General features: G+C 41.9%; 3 protein-coding genes across 4 annotated transcripts; 2 read left to right on the plus strand and 1 right to left on the minus strand.

Moving 5' to 3' along the window:
• Positions 1-288: 288 nt before the first annotated feature.
• Positions 289-9,151, plus strand: LOC120458267 (ras-like protein rasS). Of its 2 annotated transcripts, none has more exons than XM_039645860.1 (6): positions 289-330; positions 7,538-7,668; positions 7,741-7,877; positions 7,937-8,095; positions 8,164-8,316; positions 8,623-9,151. In XM_039645860.1, the coding sequence occupies exons 2-6, from the start codon at positions 7,560-7,562 to the stop codon at positions 9,049-9,051; spliced, it is 987 nt and encodes a 328-aa protein (XP_039501794.1). In that variant the 5' UTR covers positions 289-330; positions 7,538-7,559; the 3' UTR covers positions 9,052-9,151. The 2 variants fall into 2 exon arrangements, with proteins under 2 accessions (XP_039501794.1, XP_039501792.2); XM_039645858.2 differs by lacking the exon at positions 289-330 and adding an exon at positions 1,035-1,136.
• Positions 9,152-9,178: 27 nt separating this feature from the next.
• On the minus strand, positions 9,179-11,531 carry LOC120458268 (armadillo repeat-containing protein gudu). The gene is made up of 3 exons (XM_039645861.2): positions 10,769-11,531; positions 9,457-10,708; positions 9,179-9,394 (listed from the first exon to the last, which is right to left on the minus strand). Exons 1-3 carry the CDS (start codon positions 11,383-11,385, stop codon positions 9,254-9,256), a joined length of 2,010 nt encoding a protein of 669 aa, XP_039501795.1. The 5' UTR covers positions 11,386-11,531; the 3' UTR covers positions 9,179-9,253.
• A 279-nt stretch (positions 11,532-11,810) lies between these two features.
• On the plus strand, positions 11,811-15,644 carry LOC120458365 (MTOR-associated protein MEAK7). The gene is made up of 7 exons (XM_039645980.1): positions 11,811-12,071; positions 13,431-13,655; positions 13,905-14,220; positions 14,280-14,653; positions 14,716-14,822; positions 14,982-15,072; positions 15,136-15,644. Exons 1-7 carry the CDS (start codon positions 11,943-11,945, stop codon positions 15,238-15,240), a joined length of 1,347 nt encoding a protein of 448 aa, XP_039501914.1. The 5' UTR covers positions 11,811-11,942; the 3' UTR covers positions 15,241-15,644.
• Positions 15,645-15,701: the final 57 nt, after the last annotated feature.

Raw genomic sequence — 15,701 nt, forward strand, 5'->3', positions numbered from 1 at the left:
TCCGGCTTTAAATTGGCTCTTTGAAATCTCCGGCTCAAGTGGCAAATGCTGCCAAAGGCAAGAGCAAAGAAAATTGAACTCACTTTTGAGTGCTTATTTCTGAGTTAATTATTAAAATGTACCATTACCCATAAGTTTTTTTATTGACTTGTAATTTGTTTGCGCTAGCAACATGGCAGCTGGCAACATATGTGTCTGGCATCACAGCAAGTTGCTGGCAACATTTGTGTGTTTGGCGCGCGCCACAAGATTCATTCATTCACGGAAAAGCAAAAGCTTCGGTCGAGGATTGTGCCGCACATGGGGATACCGGTCTGGAAACGCGTGGCGGTGGGTGGACGTGGATATTGGATGTAGTGGACCTCCTTTGCGAACTCTTTTGCATTTTACATTGGTCCACACATCGCCAGCACTTTGACGACACCGCCGCGAAGGTGGCAAGGCGGCGGAAAAGTGGAAAAGTGGGTGGTGGTGTTGTTTTTTTGATTGCCTTACAATGGCAACGCATCGGTCGGCACTGCGTCGCAATAAAGCCACTTCGATGGCATCGGCATCGGCGGCGGTGCTAGTTGGATATATAAAAGCATAATTGCTGCGAGCCAGCGGCTTAATCGCAATCAGGAAGCTGAAGTGTCAACAACTCGCCAAAATAACAAATCGAATAACATGAAACAATATTTTTCAAGTATGCTACAAATGCCAAAATAATATTTTACGACTGTATAAACATGATAACAATAAACGGAAATAAATAATATAATAAAGTAATTATATAATACAGTAGACTTAAAGATAAATGGACTTGTAACAAATTATCCAAAGGTGTTTTTAAATATTTAAACTATTAAAAAATCCTCAAAAAGTACAAAGGATAAACCAACTAACTTTCGTCAAATATACATGTTTACAACGTAAAGATTTCGAATTTTTTTTGAGTAATTAATAAATTTTAGAAATTATTTAAATCAGTGTGTATACTTAATGTTCCTAACATAAAAGCATAAATATATATAAAAAATTATTATAAGCCAATTTAAAGCTGTGCGTGTCGTGAAATACATTCGAATACAACATGAAAATCTAGCACAACAAAACAATACAGTTTTGAGGAAAACAAAAACTTGTTTCGCCCAACGGTGCGTATACATAATAGCTTTTACAACTAAATAAAAATACCAAATTTATGGCAATAAAACGGTGGAAACTTTGTTTCAAAAGTGTTCCATACGGAGCATTTCAAAAATACACAATAAATTAAATCAAAAGTAAAAATGTTTGGTTTATTTCTAGTTCATGTTGAATTTATAAACATAAATGTGTGGCGCAGAGGCGTAGAAAAGTTTGTTTTTGTGGGGAATATTTATTAAAGTTCTTGTGTTAATTGGAATAAGAAACTTAAATTAAATTAAATTTTAAACATATTATTGTTTATTTGAAAGACACTTTGGTTCCGCCCATGCTCGATTATATTTGCTGCTCCAGTCGACCTTGACTTGATATAAACTCGGAATAAACGATAACTTTTCACCTGATGGCTTTCTGCACGTATATTTCTCGATTCTCTTGATTTGTAAATCATTTTAATTGGCTTTGCTTGCTGCTACTTCCGCCAAAAAAAAAATAGAGTCTTGTGCAAAACTGTTTGACTTTGAAATGGTTTTTCGAAATAAAACAAATTGCGGTGCGCCTCTCCATCTTGCACATGTCTGTTTTTGATTTGCTTGTTTGATATGTTTTAAATTTGGCGGCAAGGTCGCCAGCTTGTCTGTGCAAAAGTGAAATGCAAATGCTATTCTATTCGAACGTCCACCATGCGTTATCTGAAATCTCATTTGGGCGTCGGGTCAGGAAGAGGTGTTTACGGCGCAGCAAGATTTATTATATCAACAAAACATAATCAGGGGTCTTAGCACCTAGCCCCGCCAACTGCCACACCAGCCACACCTACTACACCTTCCACACCTGCCACACCTCCCATCCTCACAAAGTGAATAGTTAATAGTGCCCGATATCTGCCCCTTACTTTGTGGTAATGTGTGGGGGTGGGGCATAGAGCCACAAACAAAAGCGTTTTATTGCCTGAAGACCGCAGACTCGAGCGACTCGAGAGACAGTAGCAAACGATGACAAACGCCATGGCCGCAAAATAATATAATCGGGGAATTATTGCTCAGTGCAACGAGCTATCAGATACCCTGTGTCAAACATAATATGTTAACAGTAACAGGAGTTAAATGTTTTCGAATAGAGTTTTTTTTAATGATTATTTGAAGTCATTTCTGAAACTATTGGTTCTTTATGAGAAGTTGATGATAAGATACCGTGTGTTCCTTACAATATTTGGAAAATATTTGTTATATCTTAAGAAATATCTTTACCTTCAAAGTGTAGGCTACTCAGTCTAATATATAGCCTAACATAATCTAGTCGAACTTGAACTTACACTTTGAACTAGCTGTGGCAAGCCATTCCCAGGACCAATAGCGCCATTTACATCTAGGGTATCGCATGTAATTCATCGTTCCGAACAACTGGCACAATGAGTGGGTACGACAAGTGCATGGGAATTTTATGAGGATGGGGATCATAAAGACCAGAAAGCTGGAATCAAGTTGCTGGATGGGAGATGGGGTATATGGGATGGGTTATAACATGTTATGGGGCGCCCTGAGTTATTGATATTTTGCATCTCGGCCTACGACAAGTGGCAAATGTGGCAAGGAATGTCTGAGACTGAGGCGACTTTTTCAATTTGTGGGCTCGTCGTGCGTCCTCATAAATTCCATTGATATTTATGAGGAAAACCAATTTATATTGGAATGGAAATAAGCAGATAAAAGCCGGTCATATTTGATATTAATTCTATGCAATGGGTGGTGTTTTAAGCCCAAACATAAGAGGTTACTTTAATGGACCAGCTTGAAGATACATTTACCACCACTCTTAGAAATAGCAATTATTTTGTTAAAATTTAGCTTGGCTTGCTCATTAAATTGTGATTAAAGTTTTAGCTCTTTCAAAACTCCTACCGACTTTACCAGCATCTCATATATCAAACGGCCTTAAAGTTTAGTATTTGTCCTTCATCCCATTTCCCTGTTATCCTTTTACCCTTTTTTAGCTTGTTGGTTTCCCCCTTTTTCCTGGTAAAAACGAACCGTGTCTATGTTTACTTAAGTGCTTAGTGCTTAGTCAACAAAAAATCAGCCGTGTGAGCCTAACTAAAATAACATTTATGACGCTTGACTTGTATTTATGAGGCTGGTTTGCCACTGTCTGTGACTATGGCTGCCTAAGAAAAGAGAGAAAAGAATTTCTTTGCGTAGATTTATTTTTATACACATTTAAGCTCCACTCAAGGTGAATACTTATGTGGGGAAGTTGACCGCCAACTTCGACAATTTTACGCATTTTCAATTTCAGGGCCGCGCAGCGAAACAAACTGAGTGAGAGAAAAACCAATGGCAACATTCGCTGTTATTGCACAGTGAAAGAAAATTGCACAACAACAAAGTAACAACAAGTTGGAATGGAATAAAATATTTATTTAACTATTTGTAGTTATCAGTTCACACATTTCTACTGTTCTTGATTTTCAAATAAATTTAATTCAGTAAATAACCTAACATAGCCTCTTAAAAATACATTTCACATCAAAAGTGTATCTGTTTGAATTATTATTATTAATTTTCCATCTTTTACTTTAAATAATTTTTCTTTGTGTGCTCATTTTGTTAATGTTAACTGGCTGCTCGATACCGAAATGAAATGACAAGCAAAAAACACGGAAAAAGTGGTTTGGGCAGGGGCATCGAGACGACGTGGAGTGGAGTGGGCAACTCCAGTCATCATCAACAATGGGTAGGATGGCAAGTGGCGCACTTCCCATGACCTTAGCCTTAGCTGGAAGTGGACTGGTTGTGGGCACTATGACAACCCACTCGACACCACCCCCCAACCACCTTATTTCCTGAACAACCACTTGTTGGCTGGGCAGCTTGATTTGTTTTCTGTGGAACTCCAAGCGGCATAATCATCCTCATCAACCAAATCAACATGAACTTTCGGCTGATGACAACTACAACTGCCCCCAAATAATGGGGTACAAGGGCGGTCAAGGGGGGAAGAGTGTTGAAAATCGGGTGGAAAACTGTAGAGTCTGGCTGTGGAATTACGTATGGATTTTAGGTGCGCAATAGCGAGCGGCATGTGTTGGTAAACATAACAACCAGGTCAACAGCCCCAGCCCCAACTCATCTCATTTCTTTGCTGGTGGGGTTTCCATTTTCATTGCCTTTGCCAAGGTCCGGTCGACGTCCTGGCAATTCTGACCTGCGAGTCCTGTCATCACCTGACATATGGGGCACTCGTCGATGGGTTTTGGGGCTGATTTTCTGGACGATCAAAGATAAGCTGCCACATATAATATATTGTTCCTTTGTTGCGTGAAAATAACTACGCAAGTGTCAGATTCATTTTGGCAGCTAAGAAATATGTCACATTATCCAATAGATTTATCTTTTGTTGCTTTATTAATTAAGCCGATTGGTTTATTAATTATTGGTTTATTTTTATATTTTAATTTCATTCGCTTAAATAATCTATAATCTAGAAGATATGCTAAAATCGCATTAAAAGTATAGAGGGACATTATATTTTTAGTTATTTCATTTCATATAGAAAAAGAACTACGGTCATTATCCAGAATATTTTCACACATTAAATTTAAGCTCTTATGATGTAATGTGAAGATCTAAAAACAGTTTTTGTCCTATTTTCATAGATTAAATTTAAACCCTAAAATCTAAATACTATTTTCTTAGATTAAACTCAACCTTTTAATATGTAATTTTAAGATCTTAATGCAGTTTTTGTCCAGGCTATTTTCACAGATTCAACTTAAACCTCTCATCATGTAATTTTAAGATCTAAATACAGTTACGAAAATAGTCCCAACTTCACACTTAATTATCCGACTAATAAAAAGCACTTGTTGCTTGTGCGACCGCCAACACTTCTTTATTTATTTTGATCAGAGCGCAGCTTTTGAAAACATTGCTTTGGAAACCAATCGTTTACGTTTGATTTGATTTATTGGCCACCGCTGATGTAACAAAGCGAATACCCTTAAGCACTTCTTGTGAAAATTCCTGGAAACTCATTAGTGTTTCGCTTGGCCAGCTTACACCTTGCTCCAATTCCACAATTCATCTCCTGTTCAAGGACCTCGCCAGCGTCCCTTTCAGTTTCGCAAGATTTCCTGCGCAATAAAAAGTGAATAGAAAATGTGGCATAATAATACAAATTCTTGCTTGCCATCGCATACTTTCGGGCGTGTGAAAACCAAAACATGACGGCGAGACAGCCTTTTGTGTGAACTTCACCGGAAATGTATAATTAAATACGAATTAGCAGGGAGCCAAAAAAGTTGCGTTCTGCTGCGAATTAAAACCGTCTGGCTACAGACAAAACTTTTCGTCTTTCTTTCATCGGCTTAAGTCTGCACCCAAAAACCACTTGATGCTGGGTATTACGTATACGCCATGATGGTTGTTGTTGGTGATGCGGCATCTGGCTGAAGGAATCGTAGATTCAGCTAAAGCCAGGAAAACAGGAAAGCGGGAAAACGCTTCATTAGGCACGCACCGTAGAGTGTTTGAGTTTGAAATCCAACTAATTAAAATCTACGCAGCACATCTTGCAGCGTTGGAAACTCAGCAATGGTGTGGGCTGGTTTTCAGATGAGGTGAGGTAAGCTGGACTTAGTTCACAGCCATCATCCTGGCTGTGCCGTCGAGCACATTTGTTTCACTTTGCCCAAGAATGTGCTACAATTCAATAGCTCGATGGGGAAATCCTAACACTTGTGCCTTTGCTCTTTAAACGAAAATTAGTTTGAATTTCAGAATGTAATTAAACTGGCAAATGAAATCAAGAGAAGACATTCATTGAAGCTTGAAGTTCTCAGAACTCATTTCATTCCGAACTTTGCGTTTGATGTAAATTGATTAATACTGAATATTAGTATTTTTACAAATTACTTCTATCCCTAAACAGGCTATGCTTCATTATATAAGATAGCTAATCAAACACTCATATGAATGCCATTCGTTTTTAATCAGCAACTATTTATCTGCAGCAATTCATTAACGCGCGATGAAATATATCCCTAAATAACACATATGCTCACACGTGGACACATTGATATCCGGAATTGAAGAATACAAGGATACAAAATGAACAAGAGATAATTGATATTTGATTGTCGTCACTTGTTGCGCGCGTCCTTCGGCAAATGTTTTTTATTTTGCTAGTTGTGCCGTATTTCGATATCCTTTGACATCCTGCGCTAATCGGCTGACGGGGCGTGTCCTTATCATTCGTAATAATGACCATGACAATGCCCAAGGACATCGCCTTCTCCTGCTTCTTTCCATTTCGTCTGCGACTGCGACTGCGATTGCCGCTGGAGGACAACGCAGAAAGTGTCCAATAAATGTTTCATAGTTGTCGGTAGTCTGACATTGTTGACCTTATCAAAAGCACAAATGCCCCAACACCGCAACACCCACTTGCCCACCCACATATGTATATATGTATGTGTAAGTCCATGGGTGGCCGTAAAAAACACACAAGTCGAGCATCTTTTGTTGAGTGTTCCTGCTGCGCTTCGAGAATGCAACACTTTGCCAAACCTTTGGATACAACTAGTAGCAATAATAGTTTTGTCACAGAACAGACTAAAAATTTATTGAGTTTGCCCTCATTTTTTTCAGTGTGCTTAAATTCAACCGCAAAGTGCATTCGAAGTGAGCCAAAAATAAAGCAACACATTTTCGTATAAAATTAGAATGTTCATTTAATACGAAAAAAAGTAGTTCACAACCCCCTATCAGAAAGAAGCTTAATGTGTTTTTATTCCCATTTAAGCTTAATTTATTATGCTGTTATTTTTGAATTTAATTTCCAAGTGTGAGTAGGGCTGTCCTTCTCTGGTTTTATGCGACAAAGCTTTGCAATTTGGCTGGAAATCGGTGGTCGAAATTAGATAACGACGTGGTAAAGTTCCATTCCTAAGTGTCTGGATATTTTGACGCGGGTAAAAGAGAACTGGAGTCAGCCACAACAGCATCAGGAATCCGGGGGCAACAAAGGTCGTGTCACTCATTCCCAGCAGACATATTGTCTCGGAAATACGAGACCTTAACATCCAAAAACAGAAGATGCATATACCCTAGGATTTGTAAAAAGGATATTATATTACTATTATATTATATTACTTCGTGTAATTTTAATTTCTTAAAATAAGCATAAATACTCACCATCAAACAGACACAATGTTCTGAAATATATTTAAAAATATTTTTACAGATTTTAGAAATTGTCTAGTTCTTGAAATTCCTTTCGCCCAAATCAATTTATGAGTATACGTAATTATTAGCATAAGAATTATTAGTGTAAGTTATTAGATGGGTATGTGTAAGTCTTATTGGAGACCACGTTTCCCAGTTTCTAAAGATTTATATTACATTTTCAGACAATTGCCCCTGGTATCTGCCATGAATGCCACCTCGCCAAAGTCATCGCTGGTCAAGTTGGGTCTGCATACCAATAAACAAAAGACTCTGAAGGTTATGGTCCTGGGCCAAAGTGGTGTGGGAAAAACGGGTGAGTTGTCCGCCCGAAGCCCAGAAAATGGGAACCCAAACTGAAGGGACTCCACCCATTTCTCCCACTTAGCCATGGTGGTGCGTTTTATTACCCGTCGCTTCATTGGCGAGTATGATCCCAACCTGGAGAAGATTTACACCTGCCAAACCACGCTGGACAAGGAGCAGATTCAGTTTGACATTCTGGACGCCACCGGTCAGCTGCAAGTGGGTTTTCTTTAATTGAATGTACAATTTTGGAAGACTTTAAAGACCTGCTGTTGTAGGAACTAGATGGAGTCAGTCTGGAGTCCAATATCCGCTGGGCAGACGCATTTATCCTCATGTACTCCATCACAGACAAGTGTTCCTTCGATGAGTGCAGTCGCCTGAAGTTCCTCATCAACTACAACAAACGAAGACGCAAACTGGGCTCGTCCACTAAAGTAAGTAAATCCCTTTGTTTTCAACCACCTAATACATCTTATATACATTTATATCATTTACTTTGCAGGAATACACACTGGATATTCCCGTCATATTAGTGGGCAATAAGACGGATCAGCCGGGCGATCGAATGGTCAGCTTGGAGGAGGGTCAGCGGCGTTTTAGGGAGTTATCCTGCGCCTGTTTCCACGAGATTTCCGTCAGGGAGAGCGTGGATCAAGTAAGAAGAGAAGTATATTCAAATATAGATAAATTTAACTTGGAAGTGGCCACAGTACAGCGTTACTTAGTTACAAGTTCCACAAACAAAGTTAGAAGGGGTTCCTTTATTCATACACTAAAATGTATAATTTGTTCTTTGAGCTAAGGCTAAAATTAAGCTTAAGGCTAAAGTTAAAGTTAAAATTAACTTTTGCTAGAGCCAAAGATAAAATGAACTTTTGTCTGACAAATTTGAGTTCCCGTTTCCATCACATGACACCTCATAAACTCATAAACAATTTGCTTATTCACTTATCCCAACCAGGTGCAGAATGTTTTTCGCGACGTCTTTCGCTTCTGGCGAGTCTTCAGCAAATTCCCCAAGCTCAAGCGCTCCACCAGCGACGTGGCCAACACGGATGGCATCCTCACACCCGATTCGGGCTCCTGTTCCTTCTACGATGCCTCCTCGCTGGGCGTGGGTCGACATTCCTTTCTGGTCATCGGTAGCGCCTGCTTGGAGGAGAGCAATGGCGATCACACGGAGTCCACGGATGAGATTGCCAGCAGCAGTTTGAGCAGCGCGCGCAGCGACATCGATGCCCCCTTCCGGAGTAGAGCTTCCACGGATGGAACCCTATTGTCCCGACCACGGAGATGGCGCTATCCACCGCCGGGCTGTCTACTGCCGCACACGAATCGCGTGGAGCGACGGATGAGCATTTCCACCAGGGGCAGCAACGCCAGTTACTAGATGGGTCGAGCTTAGTTAGTCAAATTATGTAGCGACAAGTATGAGTATATAGCTAGGTGTTATCGTCATGGAAAATAATAAAGCTTTTCCTGTTATCAAATTTCCCTTTTTTAACTGCTAGTTTGGATTCTAATTGGTAGCAGCATACTCGTGTATTTTGTCAAATCCAATTAACTAACTTAACACAGAAAAAAACAGGAAGCTAGTCATCGTCGATTTTAAGCAGATACTCCTCGGCGCGCAAGGCCAGTTCTCGGATATTCCTCAGGCATCCAGCGGCGGCCAGCTGCAGCTCCTTGTTGGTGGACCCAATGCACTCCAGCAGGAAGGGCACCACTCCACTCTGAAGTGAGATAAAAGTGAGATAAGTGACTTCATCTGATTAGTAAGAGGAGAGAAACGCACCTGATGCATGGTGATGCAGTTCTGCGGATCCATCGATAGCTTCTCCAGCGCCATGGCCGTGCTGCGGTGCACCAAGGGATTGTCGCTGGTCATGTAGGTGACAATCGGAGTGACAGTGCGCAGGCGTCCCAGCTCCTCCGTATTATTGCCAAAGCAGGCACAGGCGGCCACTGCAGCGGCCAAGTTCATGCGAAGTAGGTCATCAGTGGTCTGGACGAGATCGGCCAGCTTGTAGATGACCTTCAGGTCGGTTAGGATGGCTAGATTGGTTTGATCCTGGGCAATCGTTGCAATGGCAGCACAGACGGCGGACAAAACCATGATGTCCTTGGACTTCAGCAGACCCACCACCAGTTCCATGGCGCCAACCAAGCTCCTGACCAATTCAGCGGAATCGTTGGCATTCCGCACACAGGGACATATGGCGTAGGCGGCATGGGCCTGAACTCTGGTGGTGGGGTTCTTCAGTAGCGACCATATCAGCCTGACCGCGTCCAGTTCCTCCAGGATCCTCATGCTCTCCGGATCCTCGGCGCACTCCTTCAAGCCCTTGGCCAGATTTTCGAGGAGCGGGGCGTGGGAGCTGTTGAGCAGGGAAACCATTGCTGGTAATCCGCCAGCTTGACGCAAATGCTCCCTATTGCTCTGGAACCTCACGCACTCGGACAAAGCGCCAGTCACATTGGTCAGCACCTCGTCACACTCATCATTCAGCAGGGCCACCAGGTGATTGACCGTTCTCAGCTGGTCCAGAACCTTGACATTCGCATCGGTGACGGCACACATCCAAATCGCACCAGTGGCGCCTCTCAGCAAAGGCTTGTTGTCCCTAATGTTCTTGTCCTTGATGATGGTCACCAGGGGCTCCAGGCCGCCAGCCTCCCTCACCAGCTCCCTGGTGTTGCCATCGAAGGCGCACTTGTAGATCGCTGTGCTGCCCTCCATCTTGAGCTCGGTATTTTCGGAACTCAGATGGCTCACAATGTCGGGAATCATGCCCTCAGTGGTGATGGCCAGTTGGAACTTGGGCTCCGACGAGCACTTGCGAACGGTGCCCATGATGGGAATGACCACATCGATGTGGCAGGACTTAAGCAGCTGTGCCATCAATGGAACTATGCCACTCTTGCGCATCTGCTCCATGTTGTGCTTGGAATCGGCCAAGCTGAAGAGGGCTCGGGCTCCAGCGCGTGTCATGTCCAGCGATTCCAGATCATCTGCACTCAGTTGGTCACGAGGCGTCTTCAAAATGCTAAAAAGTATTCAAAGTGTTTTCAAGGATTAAAATCACAAGATGCATTGCCAAACCCACCTCAACTTGATGTCGATGAGATCCACCAGCTTGGGAATTCCGCCGCAGGTGCGCACATACTTCCTGGCCAGGCGCACCTTGCACACATTGGCCAGTGTTTCGGCGGCCATGGTCTTCAGGTCCTTCATGGACGAGTTCAGGATGTCCACAATCAGCGGTATGCCATCCAAGTCGACGATGGTCTTTCGAATGTCAATGTTCAGTGTGATATCCGAGAGAACGGTGAGGGCGCCCAAACAGCACTTGGTGTCGCTGCACTCCAGGATGTTCACCAGGACATCGAGGCCGCCGATGTCCGAGATGGCGAACTGATTGATCTGGGTGCTCAGATCGTAGTCCTTCAGGCAGCACAACGATACTATAGTGGCTGTCTGATTGCCCGCCTTTATGTACTTCACCAGTTTCTGGATATTATAATAGTCAGCCGGAATTTCAGCAGCTCGCGCCACTTCCTTCCAGCGCTCCTCCTCGTCCGTGGACGATTCCACCTCCGTGGTGTCCGAGTCCTCGGCGGCAGCCTGGCGCTTATCCTTGGAGAATCTATTGGGACAGGAGCCGCACTGCTCCTTGGGCTTTCGACTCCGATTGTGGGACGTTCCGCTGCTGGTGGCCATCATCCTGTCACGGATTTCAATCGTATGCGTATGCCGGAAATATCTGTCGGTATGCCAGCTTTCTTCGGTTTTGTATCGGAATTTATGGTGTTTTTGTGTGGGTGAACTTTATTGGGCCAGTCAATTGATTTAATACGACGTGTTGCTAGGGTAACCGAGATGATTTTGAAACTGCCTTGCTAAGGCAAAGGTGTCTTCAGTTCAAACTTTTATGATTATTTTTATTTAAAAAGAAAAACAGCTTTTTTAGACTTAAAATCTTTTTAATTCTTTTAATTCGCTTGGCTTTGTTGGAATTCGCTTAGCGGTTAACATTAACCGTTTAGCAAATACATTGACTTGCCTTAGCAAAGACAACAACCACGCATGGTGCGTGAAATGTACCCGCTACGTCAACTATCGATGGCATCCCATGGCAGTCAATCGAGTGCAGTTCCATCACCAGCTTGTGTTGTTTGTTTTTTATTTTCAATTAAAATCCGCGATCAACCGCAGCAGCAGCTGCACCGTTTGTTTACCAGCCATCGTAGCCATCAGCCAACTGAATTTCGCCACCGGAGATGGGGAATGCGAGTGGCAAGCGGGATACGGACAATCTCTACAATTCGGAGGAGCTCCGCATGCTGGAGTCCGCATACAAAAACGCTTCTGGCGGAGCACTCGAGAAGTTGACCCAAGACCGATTGGTGGTAAGTCCAGTGTATCCAGTTGCTGGCTGTGCCACGTGTGCGTTTGTGAAAATCAATGGCCAACTGCATTCCGCCAATGCGGAAGGGTCGAAGGGTCAGGGTCGCAAGTTCAAGGACGCGCGGAGTGAACTTTCCGCGGCGAAAGAAGAGAAATCGCATCGCTACATTCGGAGTGCATGACATATCCACCTGCTGCGATTGCTATCCTCTACGAGGAAGGGTATATCCTCTAGTGCATTGATTCGACTTTGTCCCTAACTTCGTTTATAGGGATTAAACATGAAAGGAAATTTTGGTAAAACAAAACTTACTTATATAAGTAAGTAAGTTTCAACTTAATTCCGGTTTTGTTATATAAAAGTTGAATACTTTTTGACTCCATTTTAACGCAGTTTTTACGATTTGCAGAGCTAAGCTAGACTTTTTTCGAGTTATACAGAAAGCTGATATAATTAAATATTTTAAAAAATATAAATATTTTTAAACCTGCTTTCCAACATGTGTGACAAGTAATATGATCCATCTACTTAACCATTTTTATCAAGATTAAATGGCTGGCTTTTCAAAGTTGAAACAATCTGATCACACAAATTTTGTGTTGTAATTTTTCCGATGCGGGTTCAAGGCCCCAGATTTGTGTTTTATTTTTATCGCAGCGCAGCACAGATGACGGAAATGCAAGCACTCAAAAAATGTTTGTTTGTAACCAGATGATTTCCTATGTTATTAACATCTATTTATAGCTCCTGTTTGATTATCACCATCAGTGCATACCCTAGGGTATGCCGAAGTGCGATATCTTTACCTCGTGCGTTATCAGTTTCGAATTGATAATTCCTGGGCGAGTGCGAACGTGTCCATAATTTGTCTAATTTGTTTGCTGCCGCATTTCGTTGTTTGTCTTTTGCTTTGTTGCATTTGCTTGCTAACGAATTAGTCGTGATTTCAATGACTGGGGTCGTCAATTAGGGCCGCGTCCAATTGAATTAAAAATAAACCATATGCTTAACCCGTTTGCAGCATAGCATGTGAAAATAGGTGACTTTTGGTATGAGGAAATTATGAGACTTGCATTCATTTGAACTAATTTAAACGGAAACTCTCTGATTGGGGAAACTTTAACTACGTGTTAGCTTTATTTATGTGTACGCTACTCGAAAGAAGACTTTGTTTTGAATCGAGCACATAATTATGATTCTCAATGGGTTAATCTGTGTCAGCGCTTCCCAGACCTTCGCTCCCTGCAAGAATTTGCTGACAGCAGCGGGAAAATTATGTTCACGTATCCGGTGCGCATTTTGTTTATGTACATACAATATATTTGTTGTTTTGTTTTGTTTTGTTTTGTTTTGAAAACAGGAAACTTGGTCGCAAACCATCGAACGATCGCTGGCCGAAAGTACGGCTCAGTATCTATTCACGCCCACGAAGCCAGGTCAGCAATGTGTCAACATTCAGCTGAAGAAATTCGGGGAGCCCTACTACATCATGGAACGCGGCACTATTGATCAGAAAATGCAAATGCTCTTGGGCTCGATGGAGAGAAGTGGTAATGACACCTTCAACAGCAAGCAATTGGAGCAGGTGAGTTCATAAATAATTGTACATACATACATCAAACAATATCGCGGAAATAATATTTATGACTTCTGTCAGCCGAGCCACATTAATATTCCTACCATGTTTGTTATTGAATTGTGTTTAGCATCAAATTTGTGTTTATCCTAAAAGAGCGTCTACACATTCCTGAAAACTTAGCTGTCATATGAACAATCTGTTAATTTAATTTGCATTTCTATTGCTCGCAAACTAATGCATTTAATTATCCCCCAGTACATCTACTCGGTGATTAAGAGCTACGTGCACTTGGAGAGCACAGCGAAGAACTCTGGCATCAAGGAGTGGCATGAGCTGGGCTTCAACACCACGGAGAGATCCGCCGCCACCTTTGCCAAGGGTCTGATGAGAAATCTGGGCAAGGAGCTGGAGCACACCATGCCGAATGATGCCCTGGAACGCTGGCTGCACGTCACTCCGCAGTTTCTGCAGATTTGGCGCGAGGTCTTCAGCCAGCTGTATTGTCGCCATGGTGGCAGCAAACGCAACATAATCAAGGAAATGGAAATTCCAATCCTGCCAGCATTGTGTGGTAGGACTAGCAGTCATTCTTAAAGGAAAATCCATTAAAATTGGTTCCTTCTTTTCCAGATGCTCCGCAAAATAGTCATTATCGCCCAATCATCGAATTACCTCACGTGTTGTACATTAATGCTCAGTTGCCCCGCGAGCATCGGCACAAATGGCGCTTTCTATTCTCATCGAAAATCAACGGAGAAAGCTTCTCGACGATGCTGGGAAAGGTCTTGGATAAAGGACCCACGTTGTTCTTTATTGAGGACGAGGATCAGTACATATTTGGCGGCTACGCGTCCGAATCCTGGTCAGTGAAACCACAATTTGGCGGCGATGACAGCTCATTGCTCTACACCTTAAGCCCTGCCATGCGGTGCTTTTCGGCCACAACTTATAACAATCACTATCAGTATTTGAATTTGAATCAGCAGACCATGCCGAATGGCCTGGTGAGTAATGTTTATGGATAATTGATTGATTGCTCCGCTAAATGTTTATATTTCGTAAACAGGGCATGGGCGGTCAGTTTGATTTTTGGGGCCTTTGGATTGACTGCAGTTTCGGCGATGGACAGAGCGTTGAAAGCTGCACTACATATCGTGACTACGTGCAGTTGAGGTGAGTGTGAATTTAAGCTTAGTCATCTTCTTATACGAGAGGGAGGTATGTGGGCTGGGACTTTATGTTAGTTGGACACATAAGTGTCTCACCCTACAGACCTCTGCCCTCTGTATTTCAACTGAACATTAATTTAAACCATTATTTATCTCACCAAAGTAAACGAAAGCAATTCAAAATACGAAACATGGAAGTTTGGGCCGTGGGAGATTTACCAGTTAAAGATGAAGACGAAGAAGGCGAGGGTCAAGTATGTGCAATGTAACTCTATATGTTAGATTAAATATTTAATCATAATATCTTTAACCCTCAGAAACGTTCGGTGCTGGATGGCAATTTGGAAGATCGAGCAATGTTGGAAATCGCGGGCAAGAAAATGCATTCGGATGGCTTGCGTGAGCCCAGCATGGATGATTGATATTATATGAAACTTTTTGAGGAAATAGCTTGGTTATATCTTAGAGAATTTGTGAGACCATGCCTATTTTGGGTGTGCAGCTAATAATTCAATTCAGTTTCCTTAGCTTTTTGCAATCCCTATCGAACACACAGAAAAAGTCCTGCGAACAAAGGAGTATTTGTTCAATTCCATTCCTATAAACGTTTTTGTTTAGCTATTAATGTTTATATATACAATGTATAATGGATATAGTTTATGTAATACTGAGAGTATTGTTGTTGCGTTTTAGATCTTAAAGTGTGAAAATGAAATCATTTAAATGATGTAACAGAGAAGCAAACATAATAAGCAATGTTAGTTCGTCGAATTTTTCCCATTTTTATCCTACGTAAATAAAATGCAAAATAATTGCTGAATTTAAATCGAAGTCTTTAAAGTTAAGTGAAGGTAAAGCTGTTAATTGCTTTGATTTAATGCAC

The sequence above is a fragment of the Drosophila santomea genome, chromosome 2L, assembly GCF_016746245.2.
Source record: "Drosophila santomea strain STO CAGO 1482 chromosome 2L, Prin_Dsan_1.1, whole genome shotgun sequence".
Classification (NCBI taxonomy): Eukaryota; Metazoa; Arthropoda; class Insecta; order Diptera; family Drosophilidae; genus Drosophila; species Drosophila santomea.